General features: G+C 36.2%; 1 protein-coding gene across 6 annotated transcripts in view; it reads right to left on the bottom strand.

Annotated features, from left to right (window-relative positions):
• CHD7 (chromodomain helicase DNA binding protein 7) overlaps positions 1-15,242 on the bottom strand; it is a 127,306-nt gene that overhangs the window by 30,495 nt on the left and 81,569 nt on the right. For all 6 annotated transcript variants that reach the window (XM_052703392.1, XM_052703396.1, XM_052703397.1 and 3 more), the window contains 7 exons: positions 10,777-10,832; positions 9,509-9,623; positions 7,672-7,755; positions 6,670-6,807; positions 6,452-6,573; positions 5,782-6,025; positions 177-353 (listed from right to left, as the gene is read on the bottom strand). In XM_052703392.1, coding sequence (XP_052559352.1) covers positions 177-353; positions 5,782-6,025; positions 6,452-6,573; positions 6,670-6,807; positions 7,672-7,755; positions 9,509-9,623; positions 10,777-10,832 — 936 coding nt within the window. The remainder of the gene's footprint in view (positions 1-176; positions 354-5,781; positions 6,026-6,451; positions 6,574-6,669; positions 6,808-7,671; positions 7,756-9,508; positions 9,624-10,776; positions 10,833-15,242) is intronic.

The raw sequence follows: 15,242 nt of genomic DNA, 5'->3' as shown, positions 1-15,242 counted from the left end.
CAATGTATGTACGTGCTTCCAGGTGATTTAAAGATTCTCAAGATGCATTCTCTCACTCTTCTTAACATTTAATACTTAAGAAGCAATACTTTTATTTTGTGGTGAAACTGCAAATTGAGACTAACGAAAATGCAGAAAACGCAGATTTATTTATTTTAAAAGATGTACACACTTACCAGATCCATCATCTTGAGTCCTTCCAAAAGCTTACAATTCCTGTTTTTCAGCCTGTGGGCCTCATCGATTACCACACAACGCCATGGAATGTTTCGAAGCTCGGGGCAGTCAGTCAAAATCATTTCAAATGTTGTGATAATAGCATGGAACTTGTAAGAGCCTTTTATCACACGACCCTAAAAAGAACAACAAATGTTAGAGTAAACTGATGTAAACTGACTGTCAAAGAAAGAAAGTAAATTTGTTTCATCTTCAGAATTCACTATGTAAAGAAAACCCAGAACAGTACAATGGGTAAATTATTTTAAGCAAATGAAGTCATTCTTGCTGACTCATTGAAGGAGGGTAAATGTCTAACTTTACTATTGGTTGATACCAAGCTAGCTGTGTTATTTTTCCTGCAAAAAGGCTCACAGAATCACTGCATATTCATTATACAGCTAAGACCAATGGGATGAAGTTCATCAAGAGCAAATCCCTGGTCCTGCACTTGGGCCACAACAACCCCAAGCAATGCTACAGAGTGGCTGGAAGGCTGTGTGATTACATGATTACAAGTATTTCAGCTACAATCTGAATGAGCAAGCAATAGTGTATCCCTGCAATATTCAAAATAAGTTTTGCAGTCTTTGTCAAGAGAATTTGTTTTGTTTTGTTTAAATCAAAGAAATACATCACAATTCTCCCAAAACAATACAAATAACCCTGAAGTACATTAAAGATTCACTGTCCTGATCATTAGAATATTCTGCTCTCAACAGTTGTTTTTTTTTTATTATTATTTTTTTTCTGATGAACATCAAGTTTCACCCACAATTACAGCAAGCAGCTTTGAAAAGAAGAAAAATGCTGAACTTATAAACATTTTCTCAATACTTTTGAGAACTTGTTTTAAGTTCAACACTATGATTAAATGCCCGACATCTTCTTCACTAATTATTGTTAGCTAAAGGTCTTATTAGGGCTACTATTATGCTTCAGAAAAACCCTGAACAGTCTTCAGAAGAGATCACAAAATGAACACTGTATTGATATTGTGTCATATTTCTTTCTAATCTTGTTCAAATAAATACACAACCAGATATCTCAAGCGACACATGCTCTGCACAAAACACCTGTTTTTGAAAAGACTGGCATCATACAAGTTCAAAGCCCATCCTGCTTTGAAAACTGTGCATGTTGTAGGTTGTGCATCCAGTAAATTTCAAGAGAACAGATATTTTACAGTGAGATGGCCATCTTTCCTTTTAAATATGTGCAAGTCCAAATCCTCCTGTAAGTGACCTGTATATAATCCTCTGCAAGCTGCGGTGATCAGAGTTGGCTTCAGACTCTTTGAAAGGAAACCTGGTATCTTGAAGTCAGCAATATATCCGCATATGCATATCAAGAGTACCTCAGAGGAAGAAATTATCTGTTCAACAGTGCTTTTGCATGACATATTCTAGAAACATTTATCTTCTCAGGGGATTAAACAATTGTAATCTAACAAACAGCAGATGAAGATACACCAAGTAAGCAACTTAGAAAGATAGAGAAGTGAAGCACTGTGATCTTTTCAAGAACAAAATATAACTGCAAAAGATACGAAAATGCAGCCTAGGAGATTCTTTCAGTAGCAGGACTGCCATAGGCAACCTCATGACTGGCAAACAGTGCACTACAAAAATCATCCTACATAAAGCAATAAAAGGGATCCCAATTGCATATTTAGAGCTCAATGAGACAGCACTGTCTGTTGTATTGAAGTGAGTATTAAAGAGATCTTCTGAAGGTAAATTTTACAGTTTGGGGCCTTGAGGACTTAGGATTCTTTTCCCATACTTTCAAGTAATGCTATTCCTGTCATATTTGAGAAATGTAGAAGCAGAAATTATCAGGCAAGTGACCTACAGCTTTTTCACAGGTGACTTCTTAGACAAAGAGGAAGTCAGTTTACCCTGTTTCAGTGTGGCATCCAAATGAAGTTCTCTGATGACAGAAACAGAGGAATTTCACATCAATTTACTCAGAGAACATATTCCACTTGAAGTAGGTTCTCTTAACAGGAAAGAGTTTCCTGTTCTGCATGGAAAATTCTAGAATTAAGTAAAACAACAGAGGCAGCCCAGATGTGCAACAAGTAGATGTGATTATAAAAGATTGGTTACACTTAGGTTGTATTACCTCTTAGAGAACACAAATAGACAAGGATCAGTGGCTGTGTATAAGAACACAACTACTAAGATGATGACATTTCACCAGAAGGGACACTAGAAGGTTAACATGGACTTTTCTCACTAACCTCAGACTCCATATTGATGAACTGAAGAGCAGATGTGAGGAACATATATATATATTTACTAATTATAACAGTGAGGCACCTGGAAAAAAATTCTCACTCATTCCATAAAGCACACTTTGACATCTTCAGTAAAAGAAGGAGACCCTATAGGTGAAATATCACCTTACACTGTTGTCTGCTAACCATAGCTCTGTAGCTATCCTTCAGAAAGGAAGAAAATAACGCAGGCAAGAAAATATTCTATTAAATCAACACCCACAAATAAATAAATCACATAAACTGGAAAAAGTTCTGAATATCAGTAGCATTATTTCAGTTAAAATCAGCCACGTACAAGGTATCCTGTCTCTATAAATGAGCCAAGTGCTTCTCTTCGCCATCATTACACTGCAAAGCAAAATTCTCTCAAACACACCTCAAACTCTATTGCAGGGCTCTGCCCTTAACTTTTTTGGCATACATAGTTTTCCCAACCCTACAACAGAACTTTCAGAGTTAGGATACCACAGAATAGCATTCCCTTTTTTTGGTATTCCATCAAAGGAAGGCTTCTGGTAGGACCTGTCAAGTTTAACTGCTCAAGAATACCATAATAGGCTTCTTTCCATAAATGTCACAAACAATAAAGCAGGAAGGGATATTAAGGAAGTATTTCTAGTCACATGATATTCTTAGCATCAAAATCACACCACTGAAAAAATTTGCTATCAACTACTCTCTAGGTTTTCACAACATCTTGATTGGTTATTGGTGCTGATTCTGAAATCCAAACTACTGCAGATGGGGTAAGGGCTTCTCATGCATGCAGGTTTTTATTATTATCCTTCAAAGTCATTCAGATTTTCAAAACGTTCAGCTGTCTTTTTGAAAATCTGCTCAGCTTGAGAGGCCTCTTTTCACATTAAGACCTAAAAAGCCAAAGATGTCAGTGTCTGAGTTGACGCATTTGGCAAAAGGACCAGAAATCATACTGCCAAAGCCTTCCTGCCTTCTCTCTCTCTCCATCCCCCATCAAATACCCACTGGTAGTGCCTTAGAGGATGCCAGACTAAGCACTTCACATGGATTGCTTTTGTCAGGATGCAGAGACACTTTTCCCCTCACAATTCAGTTTCTGCCACGCATTTCACAGCTGATGGGGTCTTACAGAGAATAGAACACAGAGTATTATTTCACGATACATCTAAGCTAACTGCCACCAAAAGGAAGAGTTCATTTCTGCCTCATGTCCAACCATGGCAATTGTTTGACTCTCAACTTAAACCAGTTAACAGAGCAAAGGTAGCAGAAACACATTAATTTCTCTATGCCATGAGTGCTTTGCCATTGTACTTGATTATGGGGTCAAATGACCACCATGGTCACTGCAGGAATAGTAACTGCAATATGGAAAATATTTTGGCATAATAGAGACAGCTATAATTGTTTAAAACAATTTAAAAATGACATAAAATATCATCTTTGCTATGAAATATTTTTAGACAGATAAAATACAAAATAATTTCAATTCACTTGTATGTAATACACCTAGGTAAGAAGTTAAGAGTGATTATTACCCTCAACTTCAGGGCAGCAACTGCTATTGAAATTAATCATCTTTTACAACAGTGTATCTGATTTTGATTTGATTTGGAACTTTCTGTGATAAACTGTTGAAAGAACAGTTATTTCCTAAGCCAAACTGATCCAACTTCTAGCTCTTACAATTTACAGTGCTTCTCCACTAGACTTAAGTACCTGTTTACCCTGATGGCATGTCAAGTTGTGCACAGTTATTGTCTTCAAAATTGAAAACAGACCTCAGAGGAGCCAAGTAAAAACTATCTTGCAGCAATCCTCATATAACGATTTCAGTTTCTCACCACTTACTGAGCAAAAGGCAATAGAACTAGGCAGATAGGACTATACACTAGATTAAGAACAAACAGAAGAATGTTGTAAGATTTTTACTCTTAATAAAATTTTCTTTCCTCCCACACACTTTTCTCTCGCCCTTTTAACTACTGCCTCACGGTAAGAACTCACATGTAACTGGTTCTGTGTCAAGACAATAAAGGATGTACATTTGTCTTACATTCTCCTCCGGAAAGAGCTCTCCCTACTGAAGAATGAACTCCATTCTCAGACAGTAGATAGCCCTATATTTAGCTATTTTGAATATTGTTAATTTGAATCCAGTAACACAGCTTACTCTGTATCCTTTAATTGTCTTAATTATTTCCCACTCTCGCCATCTTTGTGTCATTTGAAAATTTCTTCAGTAATGACTTTATGTTTTCTTTCAGATCATTGTTAAAAGTGTTACATAGCCCATGGACAAGAGCCAATCCCTGAAGAACTACACCTGAAATGCAAATAATTTCTCATTTACAGTTACAATGAAAAATATCAGTCAGCCAGTTTTAAATCCACTTAATGTGTGCCATATTGATTTTATATCATTCTAGTTTATTAATCAAAATATACAGTGGCATAAAATCAAATGCTTTACAGAAAATCTAAACATACGAATTCACCACTATCGCTTTTTAAGTTCTGCTGGAAATAATACCCCACAGTATTTCAAAAAGGAGGGTTGAACTTCCACTTTTTTTTTCCTTAATTGAGAAGACTTGTTTCGCAATAAGATTCTATGAATGCACTCTATTTTCCCTCCAATCCTTTTTACTTACACTGAGCAAAGCCATATGTGTAAATGTTGAGAACTGCTGTTCTTCATAGCTTCAGTTTTTCAAATAGTTTTCTGTTTTCACCCTCCCTTCTTAATTTGTTCTTATAAGAACAAATTCTTGTTCTCATAAGAACTATTCAACAGAAATGTAGTAACAGAGGTAACAGAGACTGAAAATACATCTGACTTATAAAATTTGATAAACAAACATCAACTAGCAATCTCTGCATGCTGGTCTTCTCTTGGAATGGTAGACACAGAATGGTCTTTCAAGCTTAGTTCCTTTAAAGCATTTTCTCCATTAAGAATCCTTTCTGCCAGTTTTTCCTCAGGAGTACAAAACAATGAAACCCTTGCATGTAACAATAAAAAATAAAACCTGAATACTCTATTCCAGTAACTTAGTCTACTCTATTCTATTCTATTTCCAATCGATCTCCTGGCTGCTACTAAAATGGTGTCTCTTCACACACATACATTACTATTAATTGAAACCTACTACCCCAGGTTTAGTACTACACAGAACCAAAAAACCTGATTGATGTTTGTAACCTAAGATTAACAGTAAAGCACATATTGAAAAACAACAACAACAACAAAGTCAACCAAAAGAAACAAAACCCAGAATAACTGCACAAGGAGCTCTTACCTGTGGATCTTTGAAATACATTTCATACAACTGAATGGTCCGCCGGCTTGCTTGACTCCCATGATACACAACCACATTCAACTCTGTCCAGGTGCGGAACTCCCTTTCCCAGTTGGGAATTGTGGACAACGGTGCAATAACCAAGAAAGGACCATGGATTCCTTTCAAATATATCTCATAGAGAAACGTAATGGACTGGATAGTCTTTCCCAACCCCATTTCATCTGCTAAAATGCAGTTTCGCCTGAAAATAACAACAAAACCATAATCTTACATCAAAACATAGAAAAAAAAAAATCACTACATGAGTAACTAAAGAGAACAAAACATTTCTAAAATGACAAACTTACATTGAAATCACACCACAATCTTTTTTGATATAAATAAATACTACAATTTGTGAAGCATTAAACAGGTACCTCCCAAGCTGGGGAGAGGCAGTGTGGGTATACACAAATGCCACAGGAACCTATCCAAAATATCTGTGTTTTATATAATGTTATGCTACATCTCCATAAGTAGTTTATATACAATTTCTGCGATGGAAAATGAAAGATATAAATAATTCTAAAATCTCACATTAGAAGGGCACTTTAAAAGGTTATAATTGCATATAAACTAGAAAAGCTTTTCTAAAGTAAGATTCAGTAGTAAGCAGTGTTTTACGTACGTGTTGTACCAATTGAAAAGAAGCCAGTTTACTCCCTCCAACTGGTATTCCCTGAGTTTGTTATTGTTTTTATACTCCCTGGAACTCTCCGATTTCTTCCAGTCATCGGCAGGAGGTCGCTCCTGTTTCAAATACAGCAAATCCCATTAGTGGTTTCTGAAAGACCACATTACTTTACTATTTTCAAATAAAACCCTCTATACGCAGCCAATTCTTACCACACGCTCCATTTCTGGCTCTCTAGACATCAGTTTCTCAAACTCTTCAATCTTAGCTTGGTCGATGTCTTGCTTGAGCTCCCAAGTGCTGTCTTCATAAGGTAGCGAACACCACTTCACCAGATAATGAGTTACAGGCTTTGTCAAGATAAAAAAGATTAGATCACAATATAAAACAATAGAAGTGAAACTTTTCTTTTTTTTTTTTTTAAAGTAAACAGGAGATCTGCAAGCTAGACAAAATTCAAAAAGCATTTAAAGACCTAAATGTCTGAACTACCCAGAGGACAAGCAAGCAGCAGGTTGATACCTTGACAAGTTAACAAAGTCATATTAGAATAGAGGGAATTTATGTGAACCTAACACTTTGCTTGACATCACTTGCATTAAACCAACACTTTGAAGTAAAAGAATACTGGTTTTCCAACTGTTACATTTTCAAAAAGTCAACCATTCACAGATCACCAGTATAAAGATACTGACACCATCACTGAAGCTTTATTTTCTCTCAGGATCAAAAAGGAATCTCCTGGAAAAAAAGCAATCTTGTTCTATAGAATAGGTCACATAAAGTACGAAACAGTAAATTCAGGACCTCTTATGAAACATCTAACAATGTCATAACTGTTCAGACATTGTTTAACACCCATTTTGGCAGGGCTGTTGCAATTTTCATTTCAATTCTGTACTGCTTGCATGCACATCACATACCTAGCTACAAATCAGGGCTGGTTTTCCCTCACCTCTTCTTGCTTGTTGGCCCTGTAGCACATTGGGTAGTTTTGTTTTTAAATGTAAGTAACACAGAAGTTTGATTTCCCACTTAAAATCCTTTACTCTAGGGAAAATGCTACATTACCCAATGTTTTTTCAAATGCTTTCACATTTTCTGCAGAAATACCCAATGATAGCTTCAGAATTGTTTATATATTCAAATTTATAAAGAATACATTCTAAACAGAACATCCATATGACCACAAATACATTAAAAGTTCTATTTACCTCTCCATTATCATCTGTGCTACGTGAAAAATCCAAGATTCGATCAATTTCCACATAATCTGGATTAAAAAGCTCATCATCAATCTGTTCAAGGAGACAAGCAGAAAAATATACAAGATATCTTTATTAGTCCTTCCTGAGAGGAGAAATTATTATATATTTCACCAGGCAATAATATTTTGGGTCACGGTGACACAGAATTTATATTTGGCAAACTTCAACATGTTAATTGAAATGCTACAATTCAGCAAGATCATTCCCCGTGAGGGAATCAGACTTCTCAGACTTTGTTAACTGGGCCTCTTAATTACTGTGTGAAACCTTTTACTGTGAGAGAATGTTTAAGAATATTTTAAATGAAGTGTGAAATTACAATTCACTAATGAGCAATCGAAAAGGCTTATGGCATGCAATGCATTTAGCATTCTTGAAAACTACAGCTTGCAATAAAGAAATTAGAGACTTGTACAATAAGTGCCTTTGGATTATTTTAACTACAGGAATCATCTAACCACTTTATAAGGTTTCAAGATCATTTCAAAAACAGAAAAAGCACGGCATGTATGTACATATTGTCCAAAAATCTCATTTTGTTATATCCTCTGTTTCCCCTTCCAGAATTGACAACAGTACAGAAGAGCTATGTTTCACTCTATACTTTTAAGATCCCCTCCAATGGAAAAGCCAGACAAAAAGAGGTAAAAACTATGCTCATTTTCATAGTTAGGAAAACAAAAGAGAAACAAAACAGATTCCAAGTACTTAAAATAATTTGTGACACACTTGGAAACATTCAAAAAAATAGTTTACAAAGAAGGCAAATTGAAGGCTTCTACACTTAAAAAAAGATAAGTCTCACAATTATGTTGCACAATATATCGTATTGATTTTTTTTATTTTTTTATTTTTATTTTTTTTATTTATTATTTTTTTTTAAGTTTTCGTGTATTTATTGACCTCTTACAAAAAAAAAAATCAGGAATCTTGAGGGTCTACTTAATTCAGTTCCTCAAGCATTAGCATTATATTATGCTTTTAATTCCTCATAGTTGCCACCACATTTTATAATAATCTCAAAGCATTCCTCAGATGTTCTGACATAGTGTTGATAGATGCCCTATATTCTGCCCTAAAAGCATATCACATTGATTCCTTCTCTCCTAAATTCCTGCAAACTTTATAAGAATATATCAACCAGGAACACTTAATCGAAACCTGTGGTGACTTTATGAAAGTTTTCCGTTTCCAACAGATTTTGTTCAACTTGAACTATATAGTAACAATAAGTACAAATAAATAAATAGGTACCATATAAAGCTGTTTTTTTCCCCTAAAAAAAAAAACAAAAACAAAACAACAACAAAAAACAAAGGGTGCATTACTGAAAGATAAGCTTTCAGAACCAAACCCACAGATTTGGTCGTTTATTGACAGGACCCCTGCCACATTATTGCTTATGGCTCTAAGTGAAATTAAATTGATGATAAAAAGCCTAGAATCCCTAGTGAGCAGTGTCCATAAGAGAGAAAAATGTGATGCATTTTTCTGGCATAATCAGCTCCTGACAAGAAAGACCTTGTACTGATTCAGTAAAAGTCAAGCTTACAAGACAAACAACTAAGCATTCACTTTAAGCAACAAATATATAGTAAAAAATTATCAAGTCAGAATAGATCACTCAAATTTCATAATCGTACAAGACTTGGATTGCTCATGGTTGTATCATATCAGAATAAATGCTGATATATTACAGTTGCCAAGTCTTCTGCTTGTATACAGGAAAATAATGCATTAAAATATTCCTTAATCATCTAAAGGAAATAAAAAATCATCGTACTTCTGAAAGGAATTTGTTCTGGCCCTGTTTTGCCTTAAACCGCTTAATCTTCTGCTGAATTCTCTTGTCTTTGTCCAGCTCTTCCACAGATGCCCACTGACAATGAAGGTAAGAACTGGAAGACAAAACACAATCTTACTCAAACCTGCATTATATTGCATACTCCAACGTATCCCACCAGTGCAATTAAACTTCCCAGCGCAGTGCAGTGCTGTACTTGGGAAACTGAACACTCTCACCGTACAAGATACAAACATACACAACATTTTTGGGAACAGCACTATAATTAGAAATTGCATGCTAGTCACTGAAGTTTCAGCATTTATAAAACGAAAAGAAAATCCCTTGCAAGTGCACTTCTGTAGTATTTCACCTTTTAGAACACACACAGTTTCAACTAAGAAAAAGCATCTCTCCTAAAATGACTATTCCCACATCATACATTTAGCTGTATAACTTTTGACAGACAAAGAGGTGTAAGACACTATAAAAAATATACCAAAGTAATAGCACTAAACAAAGCATTGTTAGGCTACTATATCATGCAATAATCAATATAGTGCAAAGGGTACAAAGGTGGAAGATATTTGAAGTGAAGTCAACTATCTGCAACTAGCAGCAAGAAACTCAATTCAAGTGAATTTCTGCCTTTTGGGTCAAAAAGTTGGTAAAATTAAACAAGATATGCTACTTTTCTTGAAGAAAAATGAACTTACCCAGCTGTGAAATATTCTATATTAAATACTGATGGCACTGCAGTTTCAGAGAGCAGAAGTAAAACACTGTACTCTTCTCATCACTACCACACCCAGCAGCTACCTGCTGGAATTCTGGAATCTCATTGTTATGATAGCAAGTCACTTTGTTGAACACAAATCTTGTTTTTGAGGCAATTTTATGGGGTATTTTGGATTAGTCTGCAGGCACATTAGAAGATTAAAACTCCGTGGAAGTTAGATCTATAGAGATAAGTGTGTGTGCTCATGAATCTGCATGTATAATTGGACCTTAAATTAAAGTTTAATAGCAGAGCAATTTGACCCACGTATTTCATTTTGGAGAGAATACAAATTAAGGAGACATCAGGCCTGCTACCACCAATGCAAAGTACTTCCTCATTTAGTTGCCACTGGTCTGGGTTAAACATTAGTAATATTTAAAGTTGATTTAAAGTTGGATAGTGTTCTAGGCAAATGCTATAATATAACCATTACATGAGATTAAGTGAACTTAAAAGATATGAACCAAACTGGTAATGGGTTACTTACAAGTTTTTGTACTTCACATAGAATTCCTCTATTTCTACTTCCTCTCCATTCTCCATCTATAAGGAAAGCATTGTTGAAATATGAATTGAAAGACTGAACAAACTGATTTATTTATTAGTAACAGAAATGCAGAATATGGTGCCTATGTACAGAGCAGCAGAGACGAGCAGAGGGGCAGGAAGGTGTAGGTGGGGGGAGGACACGAGTAAGGAGTTTCCTCCAGCAGCTTACCCAAGTACATACTGCACTGCTTACTACAACTTCCAAGACATGAATCATTTGAACTCCTCCCTAACCACATGCAGCTTCATTCACAACCTCACCCCAAATCTGGCTTTCTGCCAAACCCACAGTGTTAAGTAGAAGCCAAGTGTACCATTTTCTCAGGCAGCAGCCAATTAGCAACTGCACTCCTGAATGCCATATGTATTATTTTTGGCTGGCTCATGGCAACTCTACATTGTGGGTTTTGTAATGTTTTAAAAAAGAGTTTTAAAAGGGGTTTATTCCACCATATAGTTAATAACTCCAAACAAGAAGCCATATAAAACTAAACCTTATACCTCTGCTAGAATTTTAGTGCATCGGTGTTCATGGCTTTAGTTTTACTCAATGGTGCAATTAAATTCACTCAGGCAAGATGTCTCACATACAGAGCAGCCAAATTAAATTAACACCCAAAAACTACATTTAAAGCAAGGTTAAAGTTGCGATATAAACCAGAAAAACCAAGGGCATTCAGTGCTAAGGGTTCAGACTACCTTTAACTCATCCCTAGTGCCAAAGTATTGCATAACATATGGCATGTAATTCAAAAAGTATTACTCCTGAACCTTGCCATAGGACAAACTAAGGACAGTGCACCAGGCACACGTTTAGAATTCAGTTTATGTCACAACATTAACGGTATGTTTGCTAATGAACTTTGGAACCATTTTAAAGCAAAGAGGATTTTCTTTTACGTACTTCATCAGGGACAACAACACCAGCAACAGCAACACCTGCAATATTGTGTGTAGCACAAAACAGACAAAAACATTGACCCCTGTATAAATCAACATCCTCCACTTTATATCTATATATTCATAGTGATAAAAAAAAGAATAAAAAGATTACTCTAAAGCTAGAGAATGAATTAGAATCTTTCAACATCTTTCTCAAAGGACAAGTTACTAAGAAGATATTACTTTCACAGCATCATCAATTAAAAAGCAACACTAGTAGCTGCATCAAACTCTATTCTAAAGAAGAATTAAAATCATTCCTAGTCTCTCATTTATGGAGTATACATCAATACAGGTATCAATCATAGGGGATGACCTTCTGAAGAGAAGCTTTGCAGAGAAGGATCTGGTGGTCCTGGTTGGACAGCAGGTTGGCCACGAGCCACCAGCATGCTGTTCTTGTGGCCATGAAGGCCAATGTATCCTGAGATGCATTAAAACAAGAGTGGTCAAGGCAGGTGATCATCCCCTTTTACTTTGCCCCAGTGAGGCCACATTTAGACTACTGTGTCCAGTTCTCAGCTCCTCATTTCAAAGATAACAGGAAATCTCCCAGAAGGAGTCTTGTAGAGGGCCACAAAGATGATGCAGGTCCTGGAGCATCTCCCTTATGACGAATGGCTGAGTAATCTGGGTCTGTTCAGCCTGGGAAAAAGATGACTGAGAGAGGATCTGATAAATCTTCATAAATATCTAAAGGGAAGCGGGAGACAAATGGATGAAGCCAGGCTCCTCTTTGGTGGTATGCAGTCACAGAACAAGGAGTAATGGCCTAAAAGTAGAACAGTAAGTTCTGCACTAACATGCAGAAGAACTTCTTTACAATAAGGGTGACAGAGCATTGAAACAGGCTGCTCAGAGAGGTTGTGGAGTCTCCTGTGGAAATACTCAAGTGGACACCGACCAGTGCAACCTATTGTAGGGAACCCGCTTTGGCAGGGGGTTTGGACTGGATGATCTCGAGGTCCCTTCCAACCCCTACAATTCTGTGATTCTGTAAGTAATTCTTCTCTTCCAGGCTATCAAGGGATTTAATCATTTTAGGGTTTATGTCTGGTACAGTTTGCTTATGTTCCTCTTTACAGACGTGAATACCTGATTCCACATAGGGCTCCCTGGACAAATGGAAGATGACAAACTATTTCTGGAGCTACTTTGGATGATCTTGAACCCTCTGCTGAAGGAGATAAACTATCTTTTAACCCTAAAAAATCAGGGAGGAACCTTTCAGTCGCTTACAAAGAAACTGTCAGAAGAAGGAATCTGAAGACCATAACTTTTTAAAATAAATAAATAAAAAGAGTATGCCTGACAAAGATACTCATATTAGAGGCCAAAACTGAAGAATAAAAGAAAAAAACAGAGATCACACTATTTGAATTCTATTCACTTCTTGAGACAAAATTACTCTTTAAGAAGTCTTCTCTAATCTTAAGATACTACCTTTTTATTTCTTTAAGCACATTGTGGTCTTTGATTAGTTTTAAATCAAAAACTTTGAGATGTATCAGTCTTACAGAGACAATGTGGTTAAACACCTTTGTATAAAGATTTTGTATTAGACATTTTAACTCCTTTTTGCAGCATTTCAGACAAGTATATTTTCTGTCAGCTGCCAATATCAGAACAATAATTTATGAAGAAAATCTTGATAAATCCTGTCCATGTCATGAGTAGAATATATTACTGTGTTATTTAATAGACAATAATATAGACCACTTATTATATGTTCTATGAGCATGCATCAAAGATTTAACTAAAGAAAAAGTATTTCAGAAAAAAAACCCTTTAAAAATCTTATTCTGGAACTCATGTTTTTGGTTAAAAAAAAAATCAAGTTACAATCTCCAGCACTCAAGTGGAGTATATTTGTCCATCAGTACAGGATGAATGATGTAGAAGCTTATGCACTCTATGTTACCATTCAGCCCCCAGCACACGTTTACATTAACCAGAGGGTGGTGATGCACTGGAACAGGTTGCCCAAGGAGGTTGTGGATGCCCCACCTCTGGAGGTATTCAAGGCCAGGCTGGATGTGGCTCTGGGCAGCCTGGTCTGGTGGTTGGTGACCCTGCATGTAGCACAGGGGTTGAAACTCGACGATCATTGTGATCCTTTTCAACCCAGGTCATTCTATGATTCTATGATTTAGGCAAAATACCCAGAAAAGTGATTATGCAGACAACCTAAAATAGCATATCAGATATGGGCAAAGCAGGATTCTCCAGTGATCACTGCCCAGGTGTGACATAATTGATGATCTGATCTGCAGTCTTTGCAAATAAGAAATAAATGATCTCTTCCTTCAAGCAAATACAATTTTGCACTGCCTTTGCCACAGAAGTGATACAGTAATACCTGCTAGAACAGAAGTTATTTGAGTAAGGCACTGAAGTGTAGAGACAAGCCAGAGCTTTTAAAAAAAAAAAAAAAAAATCCCACAAAAAACAGTAAGATCACCTGCTAGAAAAACAGCAGCCAGCTAAGCTGGATTTTAATCTAACCAGTTTGTGGAACAGACATAAGCAGTTGTACACAGTTCTCTTAGATATAATTTTTATAGTGCATTAGTAGGCAGAGAGAGAAATTCAGATATGCAATATACAGGGTACAGTGCCCTGCAAACTCCACAGGACTTTCCTGAATACATGTGATTGTGCTGAATAGCACCTTTAGTTCAATCCAGGCCTTTTCGAAGCTAAGAAATTCAAAGAGGGATGAAGTTGGTTAAGAAATGAATTACAGAAATGAAAGACTTAAACATACAAACTGTAGGCAGTTTGAGTAAGTTTTTCTATGTAAACTCTGACAGAGAACATGTACTTAGCACTTTCAGCAAGGGTATTAACCAGAAATAAAAATTCCGTGTTAAGAACAAGAGGGGAAAAAAATTGTCTGCTGTACTTGAATCATTCACAGAAGAAATTTGGCTGTAAGTATAATTCTATTTCTGATCTAGTAACCCCAAAACTAGACTAAGCCTATATTTCAGAAAAACCAGCATAATATTAAGAATGCTGTTCTGAAAGCGCACTCATTACCTCATGTCCTTTACTCAAACTAAACATCTTTGTACGAACCTAATCCACTGAAAGGTTTCCTAGTGAAGCCTTCGCTCATGTTTATTTTATGTGTTGGTCCTGATCGCAGCAATTTTACTTTGATTAGTAATCTAACAACCAGTGTTTTGATGACGTTAGTAAAAGTGTAAAAGACCTTTAATAAAAGCACAGTTGGATACTTCAGATGTTAAATATTAACATCCTGAAATCCATTTTTTGGGGATAGAGAGGAGCATTGGGAAGAAGAGCAGGAAACAAGAGACACCCCTCAAACCTGCAAATACAATCCATAAAAAACATTAAAGAACAGGCTCAAAATAGAGCTTGCCTCCAGCAGTGCTTGCAATCAAAGACACGTAGGCAGCAGACCAACCACTTCCCACAAACTGCAGTAAAATA

The sequence above is a fragment of the Tympanuchus pallidicinctus genome, unplaced genomic scaffold (genome assembly GCF_026119805.1).
Source record: "Tympanuchus pallidicinctus isolate F22 unplaced genomic scaffold, pur_lepc_1.0 scaffold5, whole genome shotgun sequence".
NCBI classification, from domain to species: domain Eukaryota; kingdom Metazoa; phylum Chordata; class Aves; order Galliformes; family Phasianidae; genus Tympanuchus; species Tympanuchus pallidicinctus.
Note: the sequence above shows the minus strand (reverse complement) of the source record. Positions and strands in the feature narration are given on the sequence as shown.